General features: G+C 46.0%; 3 protein-coding genes across 4 annotated transcripts in view; 2 read left to right on the top strand and 1 right to left on the bottom strand.

Moving 5' to 3' along the window:
- The first annotated feature begins 5,514 nt into the window (after positions 1-5,514).
- LOC105563966 (serum response factor-binding protein 1-like) lies at positions 5,515-7,160 on the top strand. Its single transcript, XM_012016001.1, has 2 exons — positions 5,515-5,692; positions 5,793-7,160. The coding sequence occupies exons 1-2, from the start codon at positions 5,666-5,668 to the stop codon at positions 6,948-6,950; spliced, it is 1,185 nt and encodes a 394-aa protein (XP_011871391.1). The 5' UTR covers positions 5,515-5,665; the 3' UTR covers positions 6,951-7,160.
- LOC105563969 (elongation factor Tu GTP-binding domain-containing protein 1) overlaps positions 7,008-26,801 on the bottom strand; it is a 41,871-nt gene continuing 22,077 nt past the window's right edge. For both annotated transcript variants that reach the window (XM_012016004.1, XM_012016005.1), the window contains 2 exons: positions 7,966-8,153; positions 7,008-7,694 (listed from right to left, as the gene is read on the bottom strand). In XM_012016004.1, coding sequence (XP_011871394.1) covers positions 7,506-7,694; positions 7,966-8,153 — 377 coding nt within the window. In that variant the 3' untranslated portion in view covers positions 7,008-7,505. The remainder of the gene's footprint in view (positions 7,695-7,965; positions 8,154-26,801) is intronic.
- On the top strand, positions 9,345-18,703 carry LOC105563967 (protein giant-lens). Its single transcript, XM_012016002.1, has 4 exons — positions 9,345-10,603; positions 16,416-16,636; positions 16,933-17,104; positions 17,258-18,703. Exons 1-4 carry the CDS (start codon positions 10,349-10,351, stop codon positions 17,501-17,503), a joined length of 894 nt encoding a protein of 297 aa, XP_011871392.1. The 5' UTR covers positions 9,345-10,348; the 3' UTR covers positions 17,504-18,703.

Raw genomic sequence — 26,801 nt, 5'->3', positions numbered from 1 at the left:
GTCGTGACTGTTAGTTATCCGCGAAATATTATTATCGTTGTTTTATTGTTATTTATGAAACATTGATACGTCAAACTACTCTCAGCCGCGTTGAAAAGCATTGTGGTTTCTCGAGTAACGAACGGTCGGCCGAATGTGCGAAACCTACGCGTGCAAATTCGTACGTTAAGACATTTACGACCGCGCGCCTACTCGAATAAAACGTTCCTCTCGCGATATCGAATATATTCCGCAATCGTTTCTTTACGCGGGACGAAGACAAAGAAGATTCCTCGAGTGTCACGTAAATTCGCGTAGCGCGGCGATTAGGATTCTCTCTCTTTCTCTCCCCGTCTCTCTTTGACAGAAATATCGTTACGCGATAAAATTCATATCTGCGATGCCGCCCATACAACACAAAAGCTTGCAACAACATTGCTGCAACATTGCAACATTGCATGTTGCAGTGTAATGGTACATAGATATTGCAGAGACATTATTTTACAATATCACTTTAGTAAAGTTGTAGCAATATTATTTTAAAATATTGATACAATTATGTTTGTAATATGTATATTGTTTTCTCATCTCACTTTTATAGTTTACTAGAAATGACAAAACGCGCGCTTCGCGCGCGCAGTTTGTAGTTGAGCATTGTATATTTTTAACAATTTGTATACATGCAAAGAAGTAATTGTATGCGCAACATCAATTTAAAATAAATAGTAATTTATCACTCACTGAGACGATTCGCAACAGCAGAGTTGTACATCGTTAACTAGGTATATGTGTAAAAACTGTAAAAATACAAATATGCATATGATTATTATAGACTAATCACGTAAAATAAAAATTATTGTATTAAATATACTTTATATTTTATATTCGTTAAAATAGGTATTTATTAAAATAATTATATAGAATACTGAAAAAGTCTTTCTTTTAAATATAAAATCACAAAATTTTTTATGTACGGTTTTGTCTCTAACACTTATTCGAATCCTCGTTCAAACCGTTTGAATAAATAAAATAAAAACACAGAACAGATGCTTTATTTTGCACAAGTAGCAAATAACATCAAAATGTAAGATAAGACACTTACCTCACCATTTCTCCGCCGTTGCCCGATGCCTCCTGGGCCTGCTCCTCCTCTCAGATTCCCTTGTTGCGCACTGACACAACACTCACTCGCAAAAATCATCGATCGCGCGAAATTTCGGGCACTCCCGTACGCGATGTGAAATACCGCGAAACGCACGAAATATTATTAACAAATATCGCGTGACATACAAATTACTCAAACTAACCACTTGTATTTTTTATTCAGAAGAATATTGGGATAAATCACTGTTGAATTGGCGACATAAAACGTAACGCGAGCATCGAAAGTATAATCTGCGGTAAAGAAGTAGTTATCAGTCTGCAACGAAACGATATTTTACAATCTTTGTCATTCAATCTAATCCTCGAACGACAGAGCGAAGAACGACAGAGCAATTACAGCGCGAACGCCGAAGTTGTACAAATTTCTCTCTTTTCCCGAAAATGGAACAGATTACACAAAATCGATAGAGAATTAAAAGCGCGGTGCGTAAACGAGATGTAACCGCGACAAAGTACCACGGTTTACCTTCATATTTTAGATGAGTTGATAAAGAGCCGTCTCAATATACGCCTCAATATACAATTCGTTTCTCATTGTAAGTTGTAGAAACGTAATAATTAATCGAGGAACGTCACTTGTTACTGATAAAGATGTGCAAATCAATAGTGTTTTATCCCTCTATTTATCGCGATCGAATTTTGGAGACCGATAACGCAAAAGTAATAACACGCACGGAGCGACTCACGCCACTGCTTGCCGGCTCGACGTTCGGCGAGCGAATGATGGCGCGGCAACCTTCAGGAATGCAAAAACATCGTACGTCACCGCGCCGAGTGGAAAAACAACAAACAAACGTTGAGAATTCGTTGGCCCGCTTAATCGTCGTACGATACCGCGCCGAGTGAAAAACAACAAAAAAACGTTGAGAATCCGTTGGGCTGCCTACGCAATGGAAAATTCCGTACTTAATATTTACATTACTTTGTTCCGTGACTGTTGCTACGTTTTGCGTACCTATCATTCTGCGGACTTATTGGCATTGATTAAATTAACGATTAATTCTGTTCAATCGAGAAAATGTTTCGAAACAAAAATCGTTGTTAGTTAAATTTTAATTGCTAACAATAAGCTTCGAGATTTTACCTCAATAGTTGTTAGCTCCTATGATCTTTTTAAAATCCGGAATTTGTCTGGAGCGAGGCTCTGACAGAGTCCTCGATTTCGAGGACAAGCCAAACTCGCGCCGTTCAATCGAAAAACGGGGAAGAGAGAAAGAAGGACAAAGCACCGGAGAATGAATCCTTGGGAAAATTTGCTTGAAATAAATGAAGTTAAAGATTTTAAAAGTAATTTTTCACAAATCTAAGAGTTTACTTTAAAAAGTTAAAAGTTTACTTAAAGTAATTTTTCGACAGCCAAGCTTGTCGAAGTTTCCGCTAAAGGGCCGCGCGGCATAACACTTTCTCGTAAGAAGAAAATCGCACGCGGTATTACAAATTATGTCACACACTTCCCACAATTCTGGAAGTTTTCTTTTAAATTCTTAAAGTAAGTTTTAAGTTTACCTTACATAAAAGTTTGAAATCTCCAAATTTACTTTTTATATTTCTTATTTTTCTAAAGTAAAATTGTAAGATTTTCTAAGGTATATATTTTCCCAAGGAAAAGAGGCGACGGGAAGAGAGAAAGAGATGCAGCGGCGGCTGCTCGGCCACGAGTCCGGCGGAAAGTGAAATCGACTATGCACGCCGCCTTGTATCATAGCCGTTATTATATGTTATCCAAGCCGAGCAGTGGAGAGACGGAGGGGAAGGATAGCGACCCAGGGTCCGCCGTTACAAGAGTTGCGCGCTCGAAACGTAACGCGATATAACGCGGCGAGCCGGAGCCGCGCGATTATCGCGACATTGACGGAAATCGGCGGGGATCGACGGCGTCAGGCCTCTCCTTAAATCGCCGCTATTTGTTTCCCTCTTTTTTTTTCTCTATCCCTCCGTCGGAGGATACTTGACTTAGGAGCGCGTACGCGAACCATCGCCGCGCCGCGCGGAGCCGTCCACGTTAATTACGAAAGTGAAAGTACGGCGCGGTTCGCGATGTCGGATACGAGGTAAAAAGAAATCCTCGGGCCGCTTCTTCTTCGTCTTCTTTCCGCCGCTCCTTTACGTAACTCTGGTCCGGACTCGGATCTCGTTACCGTTTTCGTTTTGCATCCCGGCCAGTGGCGGCTCGCGCGAATTGCTCGTTCGCGCGGCGAACAGACGGGGACGTTTTTGCGATATCAATGTAGGAAATCGCGAAAGTAAAATAATTACGCTTTTATCGTGTAACACTCGGATATTTAGCATTTCGCTGAAGCGACTTTAAAATGCAATCGCGATTAAAATCTCTCCTTTTTTTTCTCGAAAGAGGCATATGTGCAGTTATTACTGCGCAATTTATCGCGATAAAGAGGTGAAATAAATCGCATTCCCTGAAACCTGTACTTGGGACTCACCATTTTTGGCTCATATATTCATTTAAGTCTTATTTTATTTTCTTGCCGCGACTCAACGTAGCATTTTATTCCAAGTTATATGCCATTATTTTAAATAATAAAAAGCATAACAATGAAAATTAATCGTTAGTTTTAACTGAAGGCTAATGTTGGTATAAGTTTTAAGTTATATAATTTTTCCACGAAAAAAAAATTGGATTGTAGAAGGTTAATTTATCATAATCGTTGGATTCTGTTATTATTACACAAAAACCCTTGTCACTCGTAGCGAAACGGCGTGTTATCTTCCTACGTTTCGCTTCGCGTCAGCCGCCGGTGAATTTCGGTAACGAAACCCGGAAGCCATTTTTACGGCCGCAGAGATCGCTTCGTAATCAAATTTCTAACGCGATCGCGCAAGATCGATCGACCGAGCTAGGAATTTCGTAAAGAGATTTCACCGTGTCCAGTATCGCTTTTACGTGCTCGCGTTATTACTTGCGGAAATGCGAGCCAAGCGCAATGAATACCGAACTCTTTTTTGAGTAAAAATAGGGGAAAGTCCACGTTCTCAAAAATGATGGACTTTAGAATCCCGTGAATTCAATTTAATTCCTTTCCGTATTAAATTATGCGGAATACGGCTACGTCAAACATCGCGTGTAAATAATTTTATATATAGGCGGATTAGTAATTGTTGTGTAATCATCCGGTTGGGCAGTGCGTTGCTAATAAAGCCTGCAGCCTCTACCTTTCACAATGCATAACGGGGACCGTGACTGCTCGCACTGTCGACTGTGCGAGCGTCGTCGACGAAATGTTACTCGAAGCTCGCGACAAAGCAACCCAAACAACACGCGTGTAAAAAGATGACTCTTACGAAATTTTATCTAGACTTGAAAATTTTCTAGGGACACAGAAACTTATCTTTTTGAAGGATTTTTTTTTTGATTATGTACGGTTATTAACGCGACACAATAAACCGCCGCGCACGGTTGCGATTCGTTCAAATAGGCGACTTCAAATTACGCGTGTTATTCGTCTCGACAAATCACCGCAGAACGGTAAGATTACGGATCGCGACAATAACTTCAACGCGATTGATAAATGTTAATTTATCTCTTACTCTCGTAGAAGACGATCGCGTTGCGTGGCAGATGATCGAGTTTCTTGTAAGAAATGATCGCGTTACGAGCAGCGACGAGAAGACACGCGGAACATCCGCCTCGCTCGACTGATCCACGACGAATTCGACACAATAGATTGTTTTTGATCGAGATGTTCGCGACGCTACGTGATTTCTTGGAATCAACGCCGGCGTTCGACGCCCGAAATTCCACCAATTTTCGCGACTGATTAATCTAAATAACTGACGAAAATCTCCACATATTGTGACGGTTTAGGTTTTCTCGAAACTTACAATTTTAGACTTTTTTAAAACATGATTTCCGGAAATCTCTTAGAAAATTTGTGAAATTGTAGCGTTACCTTCTTGCCGGCTATGTTCTTCTCCTTTCTTTATTTTTCGGGAAATAATTATCGGATTATAGCTCGGCCTATGTTCCGTCCAAGTACTCCTAGCGTCCATGGGCCAAAGAGAGACTGCGAAGACATCTCTTGGAGCGAGCACGAACTACGAACTAGTGACCTTAAATCAAAATGTAAAATTTCATATAACTGTGTTGTAATGAAGGGGATCACAACGTTATAGACGTATTTTTGGAAAGTCAGGACAAAAATTTTATCAACAGAGAACATGTCCTTGGACTTGTATAATTTCGTACCATTTCCCGCTGGAGTCAACAGTCATGATACATAAAATATCTAGATGCGACGTGATCGAGGCGACATCTTTCCTGGGCGGTTCTTCTCTAGAAAGATTCTAATTGGACGGAATGATAGTAGAAAATTCCTCCGTTGAACGCGCAACTATATTCGCCATTCTCTCGGGCTTGTTTACAATTTCGAGAACGAGTCCTATGAGGTTGTTAAAGCGAACGGGTGACAGAACAGGAAGAAACGGAAGAAGAGAATACGTATTTGTGCGTCTGGTCGTACGCACACGCGTCAAGCGATTTACTGCGGAGACTTTTTACTGATCTAAAATGGCAAAATCGGAAATCAATAACGAGGTGAGACGTATGTTCAAGTATTGGAACGGAGCACGTGTGATTTGTTTACATTAATTTTTACCGTGTAGATGATATTCATTCTATCCTGCAATACTTTCAGTTTATCCTTCTGCGACACGCAGTTCGCCAGGCGAGAGTTTGTGTACTGAACAAGCTTATCAAGGAGGCCAAACTGCTGCGGGATAGACATGGGAACGAGGCGCAGCGAGCCAAGTGCGCGAGGAAAGCCGACAAGCTTGTCGCCGAGGTTTACGCGCTGAAGACGATTAAGGACGACGAGATTTCAAGATTTGGGATCTTGAACGAGAGAGATCTGACTGAAATATTGATGGATCAGTCGTCGAGTAGTGGCACTCGCATAATGGCGAGGGTGGCGAATTATAAAACTCTGGATAAAAGACTGGCCCAGTTCAAGGAGAGGTTCCCGGACTGTAAGGAACATCTGGCAGAGAAAAAGAAGAAGAAGACTACGAAGGTGACGGGCAAGGATGCTGCAAAAACTAGAAAATCTAAAGAGAACAATACTCGGAATAAAGGCTCAAAGAAACAGAAGATCGACTCGGGTGAAAACGTTGAACAACCTCAACGTAACAAAGCTGAGGCGTGCAACGAGTCGTCCGAAACGAGGGGTAGCTCGTGCAAGCGCAAAAGGACGTCGGACGATGTTTGTACGGAAAAACGAAAATTGCCAAGAGGCAGTGCGTCAGAAGCTGCAGTCGTGGATAAGCAATCTAGTGTAATTAAACCGTCTGGCGTTACAAAAGAGGCGACGGTGAAAAGGTTTGCGGAGCTGTTGGAGGAACAAGAATCTCATCGAGATGCACAGATGTCTGTCGAGAATCAAGAATCCGCGAGCACTGCGGCTGAACAGGCAAAGTCAGTCGACGACTTCTTTATTGCGGGAGATGGTCAAAACTACCAAGGAAATGACGCCTCGACGTCGTACAAGAGATCTCAAAGATACAACACGCGAGCCAAGGCTCTCCAATCGAACGATCAAATTAAGGAACAAAATGCAAACCGCAAAAACGAAAGAAACTTCAGTAAAAGATACCCGGATAAACAATCCTTCGTGAAATCCAAGAGAACGGCATTCAACAATAAGAGCGCAAACAAGAGTAACGCAAGTGAGACCGCGATTAACAATAAAAGAGACGAGGATACCAGTTTACATCCTTCTTGGATGGCCAAGAAAAAGGAGCAGGAAATCATCAGAAGAGGATTTCAGGGCAAGAAGATTGTATTTACGGATGATTAGGCGTGATGGTTTACCGCGTGGATCCAGTTGATAAATTAATCACGAACTTCTGTAAAGTGCATTGCAAATTTCTGATACATTCATTATATCGTTTTAACAAAAATGTATACATATGTACATTTACTTCATGTAAATAATATATTCTTATGTGTTATATGTCTTCTTTTCTACATAGTTTACGCAATTGTCAATAAAATGCAATTAAATCCATAAGTTTTCGTTTGTATGGAACACTTTTGCAATAAATGTCATAAATCTGTTATTGTGCAACAACATATCTGGAGACAATATTTCTAACGGATACGAAAAGCCGCTTTAAAGTCACGTCAGATAAAGAAGACATTCAGTTTTAATATTTAATCTTACTCGTCAAGATTAAACATTGATCAGTCAATATTCAATCTCGTAATACACAATGCGAGAGGGAACCAACATCCATGTTCATATTATACATTCGCATTACATTCGTATTACAATTTCACAGATTTAATGGACGTGAGATAATTGAGCTTCTACTACAAGGATGCAACGCGCGCTTTCCCAAGAATTTCCGCATCACTTCTTTTTCGAAAGAGTGCGTTGTTTTGCGCCATGCGTGACTACTTGGGAGTGCACGGGGAGGCCTTTCCTTCGACGAACCGCATCCATATAGCACTTTGCTCGATTATCGCAGTCCGCCTTTTCACCGAAATGGAGGTATTCCTCCTCCGTGGATGGCACCCAGTAAGGATCCTGTTCGACTACCTGTAACGTTCAGGTGGTATCAAAAGTTTGCTTAAACAATTAAAGTAATTAACGGAAAAAAAAGGGGGAAAGAAATCTCTTCCTCCTCCGCCGCGAGTTGCAAATTCTAAAACTTAAAATCATATCTTGAAACATATCCGTAATTATTAAGGAGAGAATAGGAAAAAAGAACGTTCAAGATGTCACTTGAGTTTCAGCCGTTGACATTTTGCAATTTCCAAGAACGTCTTGAAGTTTATGAACACTTTAATTCACGAGAAAACGCGCTTACCTCCCAATGACTAAAAACTAGTTGCGGACTAGCCAATCCGGACGTTTGCGTCCGCAGCTCTCTCGCGAGATGGAAGCTCTCTAGAACCGGTAGGGTGGCCAGTACCCTGAATTGTCCACCGAAGCCGTAAGCACTTTCCGTAGATACGATGTGGCCTTGTCTCTTGCCGAACACAGCGTACAGTCTCCCTGAACAATAAAGAACAATCATGAAATTACTGATGCCTCGGCGCAAACGGTAGCATCGCGGCGGCTCTGCACCGCTCTAGCATTTCTTCGCGGCATTCCTCTTACGGTACCCTTGCATTCCTAATAATGATAAACATCTCCGACTTGCACTACAGCATTGTACAAGATGTTTTTATCTTATGATACAGAGACGATCGCGAATACTTGGACGCGAGGCTCGGGTGACTAATTTTCGACGCAGTAACTTGGACATTGTTCTAGATAATTGACGACTTATCGCGTCGAAACATACGTGACATTTATGAGATACTTGTGGGGGTAAACGACGCATTTCAAGCAATCCGCTAGAACGAACAGCTCCCTTCGAGGAAAAATGAAGAAAGTAATCGGAAATATTCCAATTTGAAAACGGATAAAGCGCGGTCCTGTCTAGTAGAGGGGGATATCCAGTGGCGAGGAGAGAGGCGAGAGAAAAAAAAAGAGGAAGAGAAGGCCGAAGAAGAGGAAAAAGAAGAGGTACGAGATTCGGAATTGCGGGAGAAACGGGGCGAGCGCCATTCAGGTACGATCGGAAGATCGCAGGAAGGGAAATCGTCGGTGGAAAAACTGGCTCGCCGGTAAAAGCGAGGGAAGAGAGAGAGAGAGAGATAGAGAAAAGGATCGGTGGAACACAGAGAATGTGCAGAAAACATAGTGGATAATGGCAAAACAGACCTCGCGCTCGCGCGCAGGCGCGCGCGAAAGCAAACGGGCCGACCTCCGGAGAAAGAGTAAAACACTCGTCGTTAATACGTTCTCGGGGAGAGGCGGAGAGCAACGCGCGCGCGCTTCGTACGGAGCGCGCCCGTGGAAGAGAGGATGCGATACAAGGACAAACGGCAAACGGCGACGAGTCTCGAGAAAAAAACGACGACGATGAAAACGTTGGGCGAGGAGAGACAGAAAGAGAGTGAGAGAGAGAAAGAGAGGAGGGGGGGGCCCGGATAGAGAGTAGTAGTGGGGATGACGTAAGAGCAAGGGACAGAGTGGGGGGGAGGGGGAGGGACGGGAGCAGTCAAGAATGAGAAGAGAAAGAGGTGGGGAGGGATGGCCGATGCAAGGGGGGAAGTGACGGGCGGGCAGGGACGGGAAGGGCGAAGGAAAAGGGGTGGGGGCATCCATTCATGCTTTACTTCTGGCTTTTAAGAGTCCAGTCGAGCGGACGGCATACCTTCGCATAGGCCGATCTCGCCGGGACATTCTGCTTCTTCTCAGTCTTAGCGATCGCGCCCCGTTTCTCGAGAGGAGGCTCTCGCAGGAACCGCAAAAAAGGAGTACCGCACGAACGCACGAACGAACGAACGAACGAACGAACGAGTGGACGGACGGACGACAGAGATTTCGAGAGACGATTGGCAACTCGGTGAGAGTGCGCGAGTGCGATACGCTCTATCGAACCCCGTAGCCTCTCCCCTCCCAAAGATCGGCCGTTCCAGGATCAGGGAACCGCGCTCTTTCGCGTCTCTAAAATCGCGAGAAGAGGGAGACGGGGGGAGATCGGGACCGCGGTAAACAGAGACACGTGACGTTTCTGCTGCCGCAGCCGAAGGGAGAAGGATCGCAAGGATCTGAACTTCGGGAGACGGCTCGAATCGTGCGGGATACCACCGGAGCTCGGTCCGTAGAATCCGCGAAAGAGTACGCGGGACCAGCGATCGGGATCCTCGCGAGGCGATCGGGGCGACTCCCCTTTTCCGCTTTACATCTCGATGATCGATCAATGAGAAGATTCGCGCTTATGGGATTCACGAAGATGGACTTCAAGTAGCAGTGGCGGACGACCGGCGAGCTTCTTCGTGTTCAAGCTTTCTCGTGCTCCGTTGTACTTCTGCTATGAGTATTTCCCCGAGTATTCCTCCTCCAACCCGTTCCGAACGCCTTGTCGCGCAAATAAGAAGGTGAACGTATCGAAACCCCCCTTCCATTCTTTTTATCGCATCCCCCCACCGTGGAATAAAACACCTAACGCAGCAGCAAACGTTCCCTCCGGAGAAAAAGAAAAAGAGCGAGAAAGAGAAACACACACACGCACGCACACACGCACACACATCCACCCACCCACACACGCACAACAAACAGGCGACCGCCGGATTCCCCCAATCGAGATTCTTTATCGGGAAAGAGCTTCACTGTGCTTCTCTCACCATCGCGACACGATGACCGGCAAAACAATAAGGCACCTGCTGTACACCCTGCTGGCGTTCGCCGGGGTCCGCCGTAGCAAATGCGATGTTTTCGATCTGCCATTGAAAGTCGAGCACGGCGAGTACGTCAAGGAGTACGTGTTCATGGACGAGAGCGAGTACCACGCCGAGCTGCAGGAATTCGACGACACGGCGATCGAGATCGATCTGATCAATCGTAATCGGAACCACGAGTACGAGGAGCCCAGGGTGCTGTACCAAATCGGGGTAAGCCGGGGGATAACCCGGGGGCCAATCCCTAAATTATGCGTCCTACGTGTTTTACCGTTACATCGGGTCGTTCCACGAGTAACGCGGCTTTTGCAGATATTTTTGCACCGAGGTAGAAATTTGAGATTTTCAAATTTTTTTACAAATCCAAAATGCTTTCCCTATTATTATTCACGTCTTTCCGTTTTGAAAAGCATCAATTCCCTCCACAAACTCAAAGCCGACAAAAGTTTGTCGGTTTTGATTTCAGGAATAAATCACTTATTTATACGACCAACGTATAAAGGTCCCATTTCATTGACGCTATGACTTAGCGTCAAATATAGTCACGTGACTAAATTTACCGCTCGCCTAGGGAAGGAGAAGTAGTTGCAAAATATGAGCGTTGTGAAACCACCGCTGGCTGCGTTCAAAATCACCACCCGAGTACCCCAGAGTATCATTTTATCCTTGTTTAACATACGGTGAGCAACAAGGATAGAATAATACGCTGGGGTACTCGGGTAGTGTTTCTGAACGCAGTCCTTGCGACACACAGTCACACCACGGCACACTGAAAAAGTTGAGACGGTCTCAACTTTTTCCCCCCCTACGTCGAGAAGTCACTAGAACTCATTTGCCGCTGGTTTCTAGCGTCCATGAAATTGCACCTTAAGGCAAATTAGTTAAACGCTCGTCATATTTAAAAACAAATAGAAGATCACAATCTAAACACAAGCAACAATACGCACGTTAGTTATTTTTATTTTGTAACTGCTGTGCCGATGCCCGAGTCGAAATTTTGCCCCTATGTTGAGCCTTTAATTCTATTATATATCATATAGGACCTAAGACAGTAAAAGAGGTCGAACTGCAAGTACAAAACTTACTCCTACTTTAAAACCGATGGTGTCGGAAATTTCTATTTTTGCCAATTTAGCATTAAAAATAGGTCCTTTTAAGTAGGGGCTAAGGTAAATTTTTAGAATTAAATCTTCAAGGGAGGAGTAAAAAAATATAATGTCATCAAAGTAGTCTATTGCTGGTCTAAGTAGGTGTAAATTGTCCTTAAAAGTGTCACAATGGTGTCAAAATTTCGACTCGAGAAAGAGGTCTAATTGCAAGTACAAAATGTACTCCTACTTTAAAACCGATAGTGTCGGAAATTTCTACTTTTGCCAATTTAGCATTAAAGTAGGTCCTTTTAAGTAGAAGCTAAAGTAAATTTTCAGAATTAAAGATTCAAGGGAGGAGTAAAAATATAATGTCATCAAAGTAGGTTATTGCTCGTCTATGTAGGTGTAAATTATCCTTAAAAGTGTCAAAATAGTACCAAAACTTCGACTCGGGTGAAGACTTATTAGTAAGTCGACACGCAATACATCTTTTATCTTATTACATGAATCACCTATACGCTTAGTTTTGTTAACATCTATTGTTGCTCGTTCTTAATCCGTGATCTTCCTTTATGTTTCCAGCATACGCATAATTCGTAATTTCAATATATACATGCCTCGGTGGTCGAATTGGTGAGACGCTCGCCTAGAGTGTAGGGAGGTCCAGGTTCAAACCCTGACTGAGATAATAATTTCCGCAATAAATCCGTATTATCAAAAATGCCAGATGTACGGTCGAAAAAACACTGACGTTGTTAATTATCGCTGGTGACATCGAAGAATTCTTATTAGTTGATATTAGAAAATATATTAGAAAAAATATATGTATATATTATGTAACCGTTACGTAGCTGGTACAAATATGTTGAACGACTAGCTGACCGACACGCGTACAGTAATTTATTGAACGTCGCGCGTTTAAGCACGCTCCGTAAATGAAAGGCGATGCTTTATATAAATCGCGAACCGAGGCGTTGATATCGCATCCCTTTACTCCTTCCTATCCTTCTGCTCCCAGCGGAGAATGTTGCTCCGATCTTTTCCCCATATCGACTCAAACGTGGCGCACGGTGCCGAGTATCATACGAGTGTCTCGTGGAGTCACTCCGCGTTACAGCCCGTCGGACTTTCCTCCGTTGAGATTACCTACATTACTCGCTCCATTAAGTTCCCCGAACGAATTAGCGCTTGAATTGCTCCAGAAAGCGGCTAAACGATTAGCGACCTAATCCGGGCGAGTCCGTCTCGCTGTGCCACGCAATTGAATCGTCGAGAATATGAATGGTGGGGCGGATTTCGCGGTGTTCCACTCGCGACCGACGCGCGCTCGACGGATCCTTCGTGGCTGCCGAGCGTCGACATTTTTCTTCTCGCGACGTGGATTTTTCTCAACAGGTGCCACGTCTCGATTTTCTCGGAGCGTCTCGGCCGCGCGCCTACGGAGGCGTCGATGTCTCTCCGACGATATTCGCATACGCGAATTCGTATATACTCTCGGGTAGCATTCCGAGGATTTGAAGCTAAATCGTCCGCTTACAGGCGCAGGAAGTAGAAGGAGAGGGAAACGTAGCCGTTAGCAAAGAGCGGCGCCCACTCGATGCTCGAACCTGTTGCTGCTGTCGTTGCTGTAAACACCTACGTGTCGACGGTGTACACACGTGTGCGTCGCCGTCTGTGCGTGCGTGCGTGCATACACGTCCCCCGTGGGGTACGGCGCGTAGGTATACACGTGCGGACAGGCGCGACACCCAAGTACGACGTATCGTAGATACGTACGTTCGCACGTGGGCCGAGAGTACGTGCGCAGGAACGACACGGTGGGGATGACGGCGGCGACGTCGTCGAGAGGAGAGAAAACTGCTCCTTGCATATCGAACGAGAATCGCGCGGCTTCACGAAATTGCGCCGAGGTTCGCTCTTAAAAAAACAAACTCTTCCTTCTTATTGTGTTCTCGTTTTTCTCGTCCTTCTCTCTCTCTCTCTCTCTCTCTCTCCCTCTTTGTCTCTCTCAATAAACTACACAATCGTATGCCTACCCGTGTCCGTCTAAATGGAGGAAAGAAAAGGGCGGAAAAATACAATTGAAAAGGACACATCCGGTGTGGCCATTTTCGATGCGGTTGGAGAACAGGTTTTCCCTGAAAAGAATTTTCCGGCACTAATCTGCCTCTTCTCGCGAATATTTCCGGCTTTGAAAAACACTTTTTCTAAAGTTTGAACGAGGGGCCCGATCCCGCGTCACAAACCCATATGAATAATTCAGTCGGACCGGGGCCTCTTCCGTTCTATAATAACCCGGCCGTCCCGTTCGGCAGCGATCTATATGCATAATACGATTATCTCTGCGGACAATTAGTAGATACGCATCGAGCAGCGATTGATTATCCTGCCGATCACACGGAGCAGCGCCCAGTGCCATCACGCTCTCGATCGTAAGGCGAGATTTCCAGGCTTAGAGACATCCGGTACGGCTATATGGAACGATGAGCGAGCGATCTTTCTTTTTACTAACGCCATCCATCCATCCGACCAGATTCCCTGCGTCGTCGTGCGTCTTGCCTCTCTTCTCTCTCTCTCTTTGTTCCGCATCTCGTTCCTCGTTTCGCGCGACCCTTCTTCTCCTCGTCGTCGCCGATGCCTAGCGGCTCCACCTCCTCCTCCTCCTCCTCCTCTTTCTCCTCCTTTGCCTTCGTGTAGTATGTCCATCCCGAGTGCCAGGTGTCATTTTCATTGCGGCCGTGCGAGAAGCGAGAGACGCGTGAGAACTTCCGGATGGTTTACGGCGCCCTTCCGGTCCTTCTATTATCCCATTTTAGTTTACCGCCGTTCACCGTGTGTGTGCGCGTGTGTGTATGTGCGCGAATCCCGCTGCTCGCGCCGCCGCTATATCAGCTTCAAAAACTTCCTTCGCCTTTCGTTCCGCTTCACCTTTTCTTTCGCTCGTAGAGAGCCGACGGAAGTGGGATAAAGAGATGCGTAGGGAAGGCCGCGCGGGAAGGATAATGCGGACAAACACGATTAACAATCGGAAGCGATTGAAATCGGAACATAATGCCGTGAGATGGATCGGGCGCGGCTTGAAAACATCCCCCGAGGGGGATTGCGATAATTGTATTATTTATATACCAAGTTATTTATATACCACCTGCGTGCTCAGCCGAAAAGTCGATAAACGTGATATGAAACCGTAATATAAATTTATTATGCGTAAAAGGTAGAGATTGATCTAGACTTTAGACAGGTCCGAACTCTGGCTGAGGTAATATTTTTCGCAATGAATTTCTTTAATTAGAATTTGCCAGCCAAGCGTCGTCTAGCAATTTTCTACATTGGTTAATCATGTATTGGCGTTAAATAATTCTTTACGTTAAAAAAAATTGCCTTCTGCAAAATGGTCGGACGAGAAGTTCTCTTCAAAGTGTTTAACAATTTCTGCAAGCTTCTCAGCTACATTGGGGAAACCGCGAGCGACATTGTGAGCGAGTAGAAGATTAGTCGGAAGCCGTAGGCTAGATTTTTAGGCACGTAAACGCGAGCGGATGTCGAAAGGAGCGGGATGGAGGATTTTCCTCGTAAAAAGCTTATTCGTTCGGTCCATTGTGCCGTGACGAATGATCGTAGTAAGTAGTATAATAGTAATAGTGGTAGTAGTAATAGTAGAAACTACAGCTGGGGGAGCGACAAAAAGACAAACGAGATGAACGGATGGTCATAGCAAAAAGTCGAATGCTCACAGTCGGCGGTAAAACGGCGGAAGGCCATTTCCTCGAGCGTTTCTTCGTTGAATGGCCACGCTTGCCTCAACTACTTGGGCTCACGCACTGCCGAGGTGCGCCTCGATAAACGCGTATCGCATTAACAGAAACCGCGCACGTGATCGCTTCGAGAGCCGCATTCCCTTTTTACCCCTTTTCCCTTCGTAAATCCGCAATGTCCTTCCGCGAGCGCAGGATCGGAGACGGGAAGTGGGTGATTTGTTAATTCGGCAAACGGACAAAATCCTTCTTCTTCCTCGTGTTTTAGGCTTAAGGCCTGTTTTGTCCTGTTCTGGTTCTTTGAGCATTTGGGTTTACTTCATTTTCGATAGGCTGCTAACCTTGCCGAAGGAAACCTCCCATCTGGAGGCAAGATACTCTCGGTGGTTGCAACTTCCGAAAAGAACCAGCGGTGGATTTGAACTCGGATCCTTTCGTTCATTTGTTCGCTAAGCAGCGCACATTTCTCTGCGCGACACAAAATCCAACGTTATAAATTCACGCTCGCGACGAGCGAGTTTTGTCCGGGTTTCCTCGGGTTTGGGGAAAATTGTTAAGAAACGGGCGAAATTTCAGGCGGGAGAAACGATCGAAAATCCAGCGCGAAGATCCGACAGCCTCGGCAGATATTTTCGAGAATCCATGGTCGCCTTACGGTTAGTTGGCGTCGTCGATTACGATAGGCCGGACAGGACGTACGCGATTGCCTCAATGAATGGACTGGCAACATCTAAATAGTCCAGTTATAGCAGACTTTGTATCGCCGGCAGAAAGAGCGGATATACTTCAGTTACGAGTCTTGTGCGCAATCGTCCCGTTTATTTCATTAAGCACCCGTGGTCCCATAGCGCGACACGACACGTTCAGACGTTTATTATTACGCAACGGTACAATCGCCCGTTTGCGATCATAATCGTCCTACTAATAATTCCGTTACCGTGCCCGAGAAGACGAACGCGGATGATGTTTATTAATAACGTAGAAACTTATCGGTCAGCTGCTCGATTCAACGCAATCTCGATTCAATGTATTTGCGTGCCGCGCGTCGCCGCCGACGCGGAATAAACAAAGCGATAAAATCGCCATTCCGGCGGTGGGTCGGCGGGACAATTGAATTTCCGCGAAAGAGCGAGCGAGCGTCAATCGCTTTATTAATGACGCGGGTGCTTGTTTGCGCAGAACAGCGAGGAGGAGTTACCGGAGTGCGCGGACCGGAGGGACGTGTGTAGCAAGGTGGATTTATATGGTGCACCGTGGGTCGAGAGACAATGTCGTTGCCCGGACGACCGTGCCTGCTCCAGCACTCTTCACGGGGACGACGGATACACGATCCTCGATAAAACGCGCCGCTACAAGCTCTGCGAGCCCGTGAAACGACTTCCCATCTGTCATTACTTCAAGTTGGTTTCATCACGACACGCATTCTCCGCGATCGCCGCTCGCGTTCGACGATTTCACGTTGCGTACTTGGATTTTATCTCTGTCCCCGTTCAAGCTCTCAGGCTGAACAACCGCCTGAATGGGACTTTACGAGTCTTTGCCTAGAGGAGGAACAAATGCCTCCTGTCAAAACGCGGTCGAATCGCACGAATCGAAAATCACTGTTGATCTCCGGGTCTCATGTTCGCTCGCGAAACAAACAACAATGTGCACTCGCGTTATGAAATATGTCTTCACGACCGTTTTTCCCCCACAGGGACGTTACGTGGACGGTGGCACCCGGAAGTGGCCCGGGGAATGCGACGGTGCAACGAGTCTACTGTCGATGTCGCCCAAACAGCGTGCCATACCTACTACGTAGGCAACAGCATACATCGCCGGACGGAAAGCAAGGCTTCATCTTCGCCTTCGCCTGTTCTCCGCAAAGCGTAAGTCAACGATACCAAACGAAGAAAAAAAAATGCGATTTCCAAAGAGAAAGAGAGCGAGTTCCGCTCGAATCGACGTGTCTCAACGCCGCGCATTCGGAACGAGAAATGTTATTAGCGCGGGGTCAATTTGCCGTACGTCTGGCTTTGCAGAAAATACGGTGCCAGCACAAGGAGCCCTGCCGCCTGTTCACCGTGCGCAAGAGACGCAGTTCGCAGCTCGAGGATGTGACCGCCTCGCCGCTCTGCCAGTGCCCACGTGGACACCGGTGCCCGCGGCGGCACACGGACCTCGGCTCCTCGCCGGCGCGATCCTACTCCGGCGCCCTCGAGATCAAGACTTACAGCGGCTACTGCGTGCCGAACCACGGCTACGACAAAATGACCTACGGCATCTGAGAGAGGCATCGCGCGCATCGCAGAAACGGCATCTGTCGACTGCACGCCAGGACGCCGAGCGCAAATCCGCCACGACACCGAGCTTCAAACGGACTACACACGCGTCTTTTACCACTTACGTCCCCGTAAAAAGAGGGAGGACGGTCGGCTCCCCGAGGACCAATCGGCGGAGGTTCCGTCCGCCCTTTCAAGCGCGCAACAATTGGCCATTTGGTACCTGCCGATTGTCGAAAAACGTTGCCGTAAAATCAATCGTGGCGCGTCTCGGGTGATCTTCCTCTCGGCGGAGGAGAAGCGCATCCGAACGCTCGTTCGAATAATCCTTTGAAATTCTTTTTCTTTCCACCTATTCTATCTTCCTTCTTTCGTCTCGAACGATGCGCGCGCGCTCCTCTCGAGCTCCGCTTTTGTGGACGGGAAGCGTCGCGTAGGAATCGCGAACAACGGGAAATTAACATACGTGTCGATCGGTCGGCTTGTACCAGCCATGTGACGCCGTGCCATGTACAATCCCCCAGCGGCGTTGGCGAATGTTAAGTGTAAAAAGTAATGTACAGAAGATATATAGAGATAAGAGAATCGTGCCCGCCCACAGTTTTGTACAGTACAGTTTCGAAACGATCGCCTCGTATTCCCGCAATGTGACACGGGCCACAGTTATCGCGCCCCTCGGTCGTAGCACAACGGCGAGCCTTTTCTTTCTTTAGCGCTATCGATTTTTATGCCGCTTCGTAGAATATTGCAAGACGTCGCGCAGTCGTTTAACACTTGTACATATTCGTCTCTGGTCTTCCGAAAGTGTCTCATTCGGGGAGTATATTGTATATGGTAGCATCGCAAGACGATTCGTAAGAGACTCTTCTCGATGTTATTTGTTACTTTTACTTTAACTTAATAAAAAAGAGGGGTCTCTTCGGGGGTGTGGCCACTTTGCATCCATGCGATGGTCCACCGAACCATCGAGATAACAAGCGTCGCTCTGGAGTCGTATTGCATATTGTACCTGGTTTATTGGGCTAAACTAAAGTAGACAATCGAGAGGAATATCGAGCGAAGGCCTGGGTAGTTTACTGTGCGGCGTCCACAACGAGATCTTCAAGTAAAGTTTAAGAAAATCACTTTTCGCACTTTTCGCGCCTAGAACTGTCAATTCGTGAAAACATTTGTGTAATATACAAATTATATGGCTTTTGTGTACAAACTGACAGTGTTCCACTATTCGGACTAAATCAGAGAACAGCACGGGTATCATTGGAATTAAGTTTAGAAGCCTAACAAAAAAATCTATAGGTTATAGGTTAGGTAACCTATAACATATTCGAGTGAATAGACTTCTTGTTGAGCTCCTAAACTTAATTCCAATGATACTATGCTGTTCTTTCACTTAATCCGAATAGTGGCACACTGTCGGTCTGTACACAAAAACTACATAATTTGTATATTACACAAATGTTTTCGCGAATCGACAGTTCCAGGAGCAAAAGGTGCCAAAAGTGCACAATCACTCCAGCACCCCCTTTAAAAATCTCATTGTAGATGTTGCATTAGGGAGAGCAGCCGCCAAGCGGAAAGTCCCAGGTTCGAATCCCGGTTTAGTCCCCGCCCGTTATTCTTCTCGACTGAAAGTGGCACGTCCTAGTGTCCACCTCCCCAAAGATGCACCCCTATTTATTATTATGGAAAAGGTCTATGTATGTGCGCGCGTGTGACAATGTTATTTTTTATTATTTCCAACCTCTCTTTCTCTTAGATACGTAACGCGATCAAGAGACGCGGTTATCAAAATCCCAGATCAGTTAAGAATATGTATTTTCGCGATAAAGTGCGATAAAGAGGCGATTTATCGAGATCAGTGAGGGCGCAGGTAAGAGTCCTTGGATAAGGATGCGCGAAACAACTGCCGATCTATCGCAAGTCGATAAAGAAGATATCGTTATAACAATATCAACAATATATTTAATCGAGCTAAATGACGCGTGGATTTTAGCGAAATATTTCTCGTTGGGGGCAAGAATGTCGATCTGAAACACCAGCGAGTATTTAATTTTAACAATTTTGACAAAAATTTACTAATTTACTATTCCCCCATTCGATCACTGCGCATCTTCGTGCGTCAAGTGCAACAAACGGTACCACGACACTGAATCTCACAATTCGAAGATGTACACTGCTCTGTCGCCATATATCACAAATTGAAATAAAACTGAGCACACCGGCGTCTCAAGTATCATCCTGATAATCTTTCTTCTTTCATCGAGGACGTACATTGTTACGGCGCGACAAAATTAGCGACGCTGTCGTAAACGCCACACATTACCGGCTCCCAATATAATTTTCTACCCTTACCACGTTTTCCATCTTTGGGAAAAGTAATTTCCTTACGCCGGGGTGACGTGGACGTCGAATTTGAAATCGGGGTCTTGTCGGCGGCGTCTCCTCGCGAGGAGGGAGAAGGGAGGGGGCCACAAAGGAACCGCCGTACTTCTAGCCGGGTTATTCCCCGGATAACTCGGCGCAGGCAGCGCGCGAGTGGACGTCGGAAGCCAGTGAGTTATCTGTGAGAACGTCACGGTCCATCACCCGCGACTCGCGGATGCTCCACTCTTCCACGTTACCATCTGCACGGCACCGTTACCGCCGCGCCGTCTTGGCTCGAGTTCTCTTGCGCGGCGCGCAAACGCGCCGGAGGTGCGTTTGAACCAGGGTTGTGCCGTGAATTTCAAGATTGCGTTTACATATTTCTGTTGCGCGAACTGCTATCACATGGACAACACGAGCAATGTGATTTATTCTAAATTAACTGATTAATTATTGACTTTTTCTCAACTGTATTTTCATCAGAAATAAAAAAGTTTGAGACGACAAAAGAACCAATGCATCCAATTAGATTATAATAAGTTAAATCATTAATTTAATTATTAACTGCGGCGGGATGTAAAAGACGCATATTGTTCATTGATTTGATCTGTTAATTTTTCGTGGCAGGCTAAAAATTGCATCCAAACTAAATAATAGTATGAAAATTAAATTGCGAACGAATATAAATTTATATTTCCGAAGAAATATGAATGTCCGATAATCCATGGATTATTTATTATTTACATGATACGTTAAACAGCTTATCGTGTACACGCAGGTAGATTATATCTTATGGTCAACCCTGGTTTGAACGGCTGGTAAAAAAACGCAATCACATTGCGTTAAATTAACCTCCGATTAAGTTGTATTTCCGTGGAAGTTCATATTTTTCAAGAGGCTGTTAAAACACTGATAACTAACGTCAATTTAAAAAAACAAAATATCGCAAATAAACGAAAGACGTAGATTATTACAGAGGAATTAAAATAAATTAAAACGAGTAGATATTAATTTAACGAGTAATTAAAGTGAAAAGATCATGACTCCGTTAAGATAGCATCGGTTTAATGTACAACACTAATACGCTAACGAATGCAACTTTGTTTTTTTTTCAGCAAGCGTTTTTGCCGAGAATAATTAATTAAGTTTGCGAGATATTGGATGTAACTTCCAAGAACCGTTCGACAGCTATTCGAGCATTTTTATTATCGCACGCAGCAATAATCGCCGTAAAAGTTGCACGTCCGATGCATCGTGAGCTTAGAAAGCGAATGCTCTCATAAATATGAAAAGGGCTTTTCTCCAGGTGAAAATAATTCGGGCATCGCGTGTTTTCATAACGCTCTCGTTTTATGGACGCCGGGGAATCTTTATTAGTCACGAATCCGTCCGCGAGAGATGAGCTCGCGCGTAACCACGGGCCAAGCCCGGGGAACAACCCGGCGATTCTCGATCGCGGAGCCGCGCGCATCTTTTCCGACACACTTCTCCGGGGCCTTTTTACCAGGCGTTATTTGTTCCTGTCTTTCGCGATAGGCGCGAACCGCACTCGCCTCGTTTCGAGCGCAAAAAGCCACCGGCGCAAAGAGCGGGTCAGTTTTTCCGTTTCCTAATGGTCAGCTGGAGGCTGCGTTCCCGATGGGGCCGTCGATATCGACGCTGAATCTCCGACGTTCTCCTCGCCGCTTCGCGGCCAAGAAAAACACGCGAACTATGGCCGAGCGGTTGTTGCGCACCGCAGACAATGATTAGCGTCCACGTCAAATCTTATGCCTAACAGATAGCCCCGCACAGACTTTCACCGAGATGAATCGCGCGGCCGAGAAGAATACGCGTTCGATCTTTGGAGAAAGGCCGCGCTGTACTCCGGACGTGTTACTCGACATCGTGTCCACGATGGAAAAATGGTGATAAAGCGAGAGCCTATCGACGACGATGGGCCACGAAGTAATAATCGTAGAGGTGTATGCTCTTTCTCCCGCGCGATTTGTAAAAATAATTATCGATGCGTTGGATTTACGGAGGAGGAAACACAGCTCGACGCGCCGATAAATTGCATCTCTCTGTGGATTTGAACTTTCTAAAGTAATTCGCAATTTGTGTTTGCCTGCTAATTAAGTCAGCTGTAACACTTGCTTCTGTATTTTCTAAGTTGACGGAGAATCCGGCGAATCGGAAGAGGAAAAGGATATATCTTTGTCTATATACTATTTTCTCCTGTCCCATTACCGGCGTAATTGTTGGTTTTCATCAACAAACGTATATAAATCAATTTATCAGACTATAAGTCCTATGCAGAAAATGAGCAGAAAATGAGCAGAAAGTTTATAGCTTTAGGCAGCGCGTGGAAATTTCTCTATTCGAAAGGTGAGGATACGTGGGAGTTCAGTCGGGGTCTCGGCGTAATATTCCCAAGATCAAAGCGGCGGACGGCCGATGGCTACTTCAGACTGCAATTTTCATCTAGCAAATATCTCCCGTGATTTCCACTCGTACAAAAGAAAGAGAAAAGATACGCGGTACTGACTTGTCCCCTCGTAACTTGTCGCTAATATCAATTAATAGTCGACAAAACCGCCTTGAATCAAGAGGCACTCGGTGGTCCAGAAACGACCGGTTCCAGCCGCAAAACTCACCCACGTCTTTCATCGGCTGCTTTCCGGCGGGGCCGAAAGACGAAAAGCACAAGCAAATCCCGGACAAGCGCGGAACCGAGGAACCCCGAGGCGGACACGGCGAGGGGGAGCGGAGGAAGGACGAGTGGAAGGTGGATTGGCGGAGATGCAGCTTAGGATTCCGAGTATACCCGAGCAGTTTCTGGTTGGTTGGTAAGTGGGACTAGCGGGGACTCATAGGCACGTAGCGTCCTACGCGAGGCCGCAGTCGGGCGCAAACCCCGAAACAATCTCATCGCGGGTTACCTTCAATCCACATCGGTCGTCCGAGCCAGCAGCAGCGGCAGCAATAGCAACGGCAATTCGCGAACGGTACGGTTCACGGCCTCGGAAGAGAGCTGCGGAACGCGGAAGAGGGTGGGCGCGCTGAGACGTGCAAGACGGAAATTTTCGTCGCCGCGATCTCGAGTCGGCCAAGTCCGAGTCGCGCGATCGTTCCGCTGTCAAAGCTGTCAAATCACCGCCTGCGGCGACCGTCGAGCGATCCCCGTGCGATTCGGTCGGTAGCGTGCGAACCGTAGAGGTCTCTTCTTGGGCGGAGACCGGCGAAAGCGATCAGGGATCAACGTGAGATCGGACAACGGTTGGATTAGAGCCGACTGCTCCCCGCCGGCTTGTCAGTGGCGTGCAGGGACCGCGACAAGTACGCCTTCCTTCTTTCCTATCAGGGATCGCGGTCGAGGTCGCGGTCAAGGTGGAGCGAGGACGAAAGTCTAGGTCGAGGGTCAGGCTGCCTACGCGCCGCACGAGGTACGAACTCCCCAATATTTTTTGCTTTAAACATTTACGAGGGCAGCGGTATATACTTGCGAATTCGCACCGTTCAGATACCTTTTTTTTTTACTTAATACACGTGTGGATAGTTTGTACCGCATCTTTGATAATCTGCTATCCGTCTCTGTCTCTCTCTCTCTCTCTCTCTCTAGCTTCTATCGACTTTATTCTGTTGAAACTAAAGAAGCGCGAACAGAAACGGTTTATTTAACAACAGATATATTAGATAACAAAATTGTACGCAACTTAATATACATTATTTATATAATAAAGTGTGTACTATACGTCAAATGTAATATTTGCACATGACAAATCATTTTGTCATCTACTGGCTATTCTGTAACTACCATTATACCGCAGATAACGGAACTGTGAAATAAGTCCGCGGCTGCTCCGCCGTAATTGTTGACAATGAAGCGATTACCATCTTTTTTTTTTCTATCTTGTCTCGTAGCCACAAGGCGGCGACGGCGACAGGCGGCTACGATTGATTCAATTTCTGTATAAATGATATTTCGTGTCTACAAGTTCGCGGCGTCGTCAGGCGAACAAATTAACTCGATTGAGAAAAGGCAGGGAAGTGCATCGCAGACGCGCGTACCCTCTCATTATACGTTTTTGCGGACAATGCTCGTTCGACATCGGCGATTCCGCCGCGAAGCAGGTATACCGAAGGAACAACATTCCGATCGCGACCGCCGACTTTGCTCCTCGTACTTCCGTTACAATCTACGTGTCCAACTACCGGGCGCTACCGATGCGAATCGAGCCGGTGGGTGTATATTCATTATTGGATGTTTTATTCCAGATAATCGCCTTCCTTCCTTCTTATGCGCTCCCATCCTCTTTCTCATCGCGAATGTTGCCCGTGTCTTCGTGGCGAAGGGACGGGTGGAAGGAAACGCGACGATGATATATTATTACCGCCGTATCTCTAGCGGATCGTTCGCGGAACCAGCCGATTTTCCACCCCTGGGAAAAGAATCTGCGCCCCGAGCCGAAATTTCGGCACCATTTTCACACTTTTAAGGATAACTTACACCCACTTGATCTACACACCTAACATAGACCAGCAATAACCTACTTTGATGACACCGTATCTTTTTACTCCTCCCTTGAATCTTTAATTCTAAGATTTACTTTCCCGAGTCGAAATGTTGGCCCTATGTTGAGTAGGTCCTTTTAAGTGGGAGCTAAAGTAAATTTTTAGAATCTTAAAGATTCAAGGGAGGAGTAAAAAATATAATGTCATCAAAGTATGCTATTGCTGGTCTATGTAGGTGTACAGATCAGCTAAGTAAGTGTAGATTACCTTAAAAGTGTCAAAATAGTAGCAAAATTTTGATTGGGGTCAGCTCCTCTTTAAAGAGACCCACTTTAATAAACTAAATTGGCAAAGGTAGAAATTTTCGATACTAACAGTTTTAGAGTGGGAGTAAATTTTGCAGTTCGACCTCTTTTACTGTCTTAGGTCCTACCGTATAATAGAATTAAAGGTTCAACGTAGGACCAAAATGTCGACTCGGGTTTACTCCTCCGAGTCCCCCGCGCTCCTCAAAAAGTAAATCGGTCGATAGAGCGCGCGCAATTTCCACGTATTACTTCGGAGTCGGCAAGAGGAGCGCGTGACGCGCGTTTTCCTCCGATGTCTCGCGCGTCAAGGCAGCCTCCGATCGGCCGCTGTGGCGAATGACGCGACGAACCGCGGGGATTAACAATGAGGAAAAGGGCTACGCAAAACGCGTTAAGCCAATTTAACAAAAGACCCGTTAGGCGGTTACGTCGTCAGCGGCGTTGACGCGAGTCGCCGTTTCTCTTTGTCTTCCGCTTGTGCTTTTGAATCGCGCGAGATCCTTTATGTGTCGCGCGGACGCGAGACGTGAAACGCGAACGATTTTACGAGACTGTCAAGATTCCCTCTCTCTCTCTCTCCCCTCTCTCTCTCTCTCTCGGTGCTTATATCCATTGCTAATTGCACGCGCTTTTGTTGTACAGTCGACCGCACGCTTTCCTTTCGGTCTCGTTAGTCCGACAAATTGCCGAAACAAACGCACGCGTATCGATCCGTGAACGTTCGTTTTATTTGCGCAGGCAAATTAATGCTCGTTGCTCTCCCGAGCTGCTCATTAATGGTAAAATTATTCACCGCTCGCCTGTAACGTGTAACGAATTGCTAATGCGACAGAGAGAAACGCATTCGAGAGAAAGAGAAGCGAGGGAGGGAGAGAGGGAGGGAGGAGGCGCGCAACAGGATCGCGAGTACATTAATTGTATAATTTGATCCCTCGCGTATCTCGCCATCTCCTTTTTTTATTAATCGCGATTCATATCACTGTAACACCGTAACACCGTTCCTTCCTACCCGTTTTCTGAAACTACGTGTACCGTTCAGCCTCCACGACTCTATAGACCCTCCTTTTCCCCGCGTCCCTCGTTAAGACAATAATTTAATTGTTATATTGTTCGCATAAACGGCCGATGTCGCGAATGTTTAAAAACTCGGTTTGCGGTTTAAGCGTGGAAAAGCCATTCCCCACCCGCCGCATTGTGCGGTTTACCGCGACGAGGGAGCAGAGCGGCAGAAGTCGCGAGTAGAGACCCTGTAATCAGAGACTGGCCATAAGAGTTCGTCAAATTCCCGCGAGTGAGAGAGAAACGTAGGCTCTCTTACTCTTCTACGATCGTAGAATCGCGGGAAATTGACGAACTCTTATGGCCGGCCAGTCTCTGATTACAGGCTCTCCAGTCGCGAGTGCGAAAAGTCCCGAGTGGCGGACAGTTTCCATTGTGCGAAGTTCATCGCCGTCTGGAAAACAATCGCGCCTCACGAGTCGAAATTTTGGCCCTACGTTGAACCTTCAATTCTATTATACAGTAGGACCTAAGACAGTAAAAGAGGTCGAACTGCAAGTACAAAATTTACTCCTACTCTAAAACTGATAGTGTCGAAAATTCTGCTTTTGCCAATTCAGCATTAAAGTAGGTCCTTTTAAGCAGGAGGTAAAGTAAATTTTATAAATTAAAGATTCAAGGGAGGAGTAAAAAAAATATAACGTCATCAAAGTAGGTTATTGCCGGTCTATGTAGGTGTATAGATCAGCTGAGTAGGCGTAAATTATCCTTAAAAGTGTTGAAATAATACCATAATTTCGACTCGGGGCTGTCTCCGGCGCGACGCGAGGCGTGCAAATGCAACTCGGACGCGATTTACATTTCGCCGGCGGAATGTCCGCGAGATTCAGCCGGCAATCGACACGTTACAGTTTCGAAAGCCGCCGATCGTATTCTAATCAGCGTTCTTTATCGCGGTATCTCGCGCGTGTCCATCCACTCGAAACGATAAAACGTTCCTGTTTCTCTATTTCGCAGTCCGTGTCGCGTTCTCGCTTCCGTTATACCGAGGAGTCGCGCATCCGTCGCGGGTACATATTCAGCAACGTGAGATACATATTCTAATGAAGCGTAATGTCTAACATCTGATGCTCGAAGCG

Source organism: Vollenhovia emeryi, unplaced genomic scaffold (genome assembly GCF_000949405.1).
Source record: "Vollenhovia emeryi isolate VEMERY1.0 unplaced genomic scaffold, V.emery_V1.0 DF939169.1, whole genome shotgun sequence".
In the NCBI taxonomy this organism is placed as follows: Eukaryota; Metazoa; Arthropoda; class Insecta; order Hymenoptera; family Formicidae; genus Vollenhovia; species Vollenhovia emeryi.
Note: the sequence above shows the minus strand (reverse complement) of the source record. Positions and strands in the feature narration are given on the sequence as shown.

Excerpts from the sequence above, each read along its gene's own strand:
- LOC105563966 (XM_012016001.1), top strand. The coding sequence starts at position 5,666 with ATGGCAAAATCGGAAATCAATAACGAG. Across the intron at positions 5,693-5,792 it reads AATCGGAAATCAATAACGAG|TTTATCCTTCTGCGACACGC; the intron begins GTGAGACGTATG and ends CAATACTTTCAG.
- LOC105563967 (XM_012016002.1), top strand. The coding sequence starts at position 10,349 with ATGACCGGCAAAACAATAAGGCACCTGCTGTACACCCTGCTGGCGTTC. Across the intron at positions 10,604-16,415 it reads GGGTGCTGTACCAAATCGGG|AACAGCGAGGAGGAGTTACC; the intron begins GTAAGCCGGGGG and ends TTGTTTGCGCAG. Across the intron at positions 17,105-17,257 it reads TCGCCTGTTCTCCGCAAAGC|AAAATACGGTGCCAGCACAA; the intron begins GTAAGTCAACGA and ends CTGGCTTTGCAG.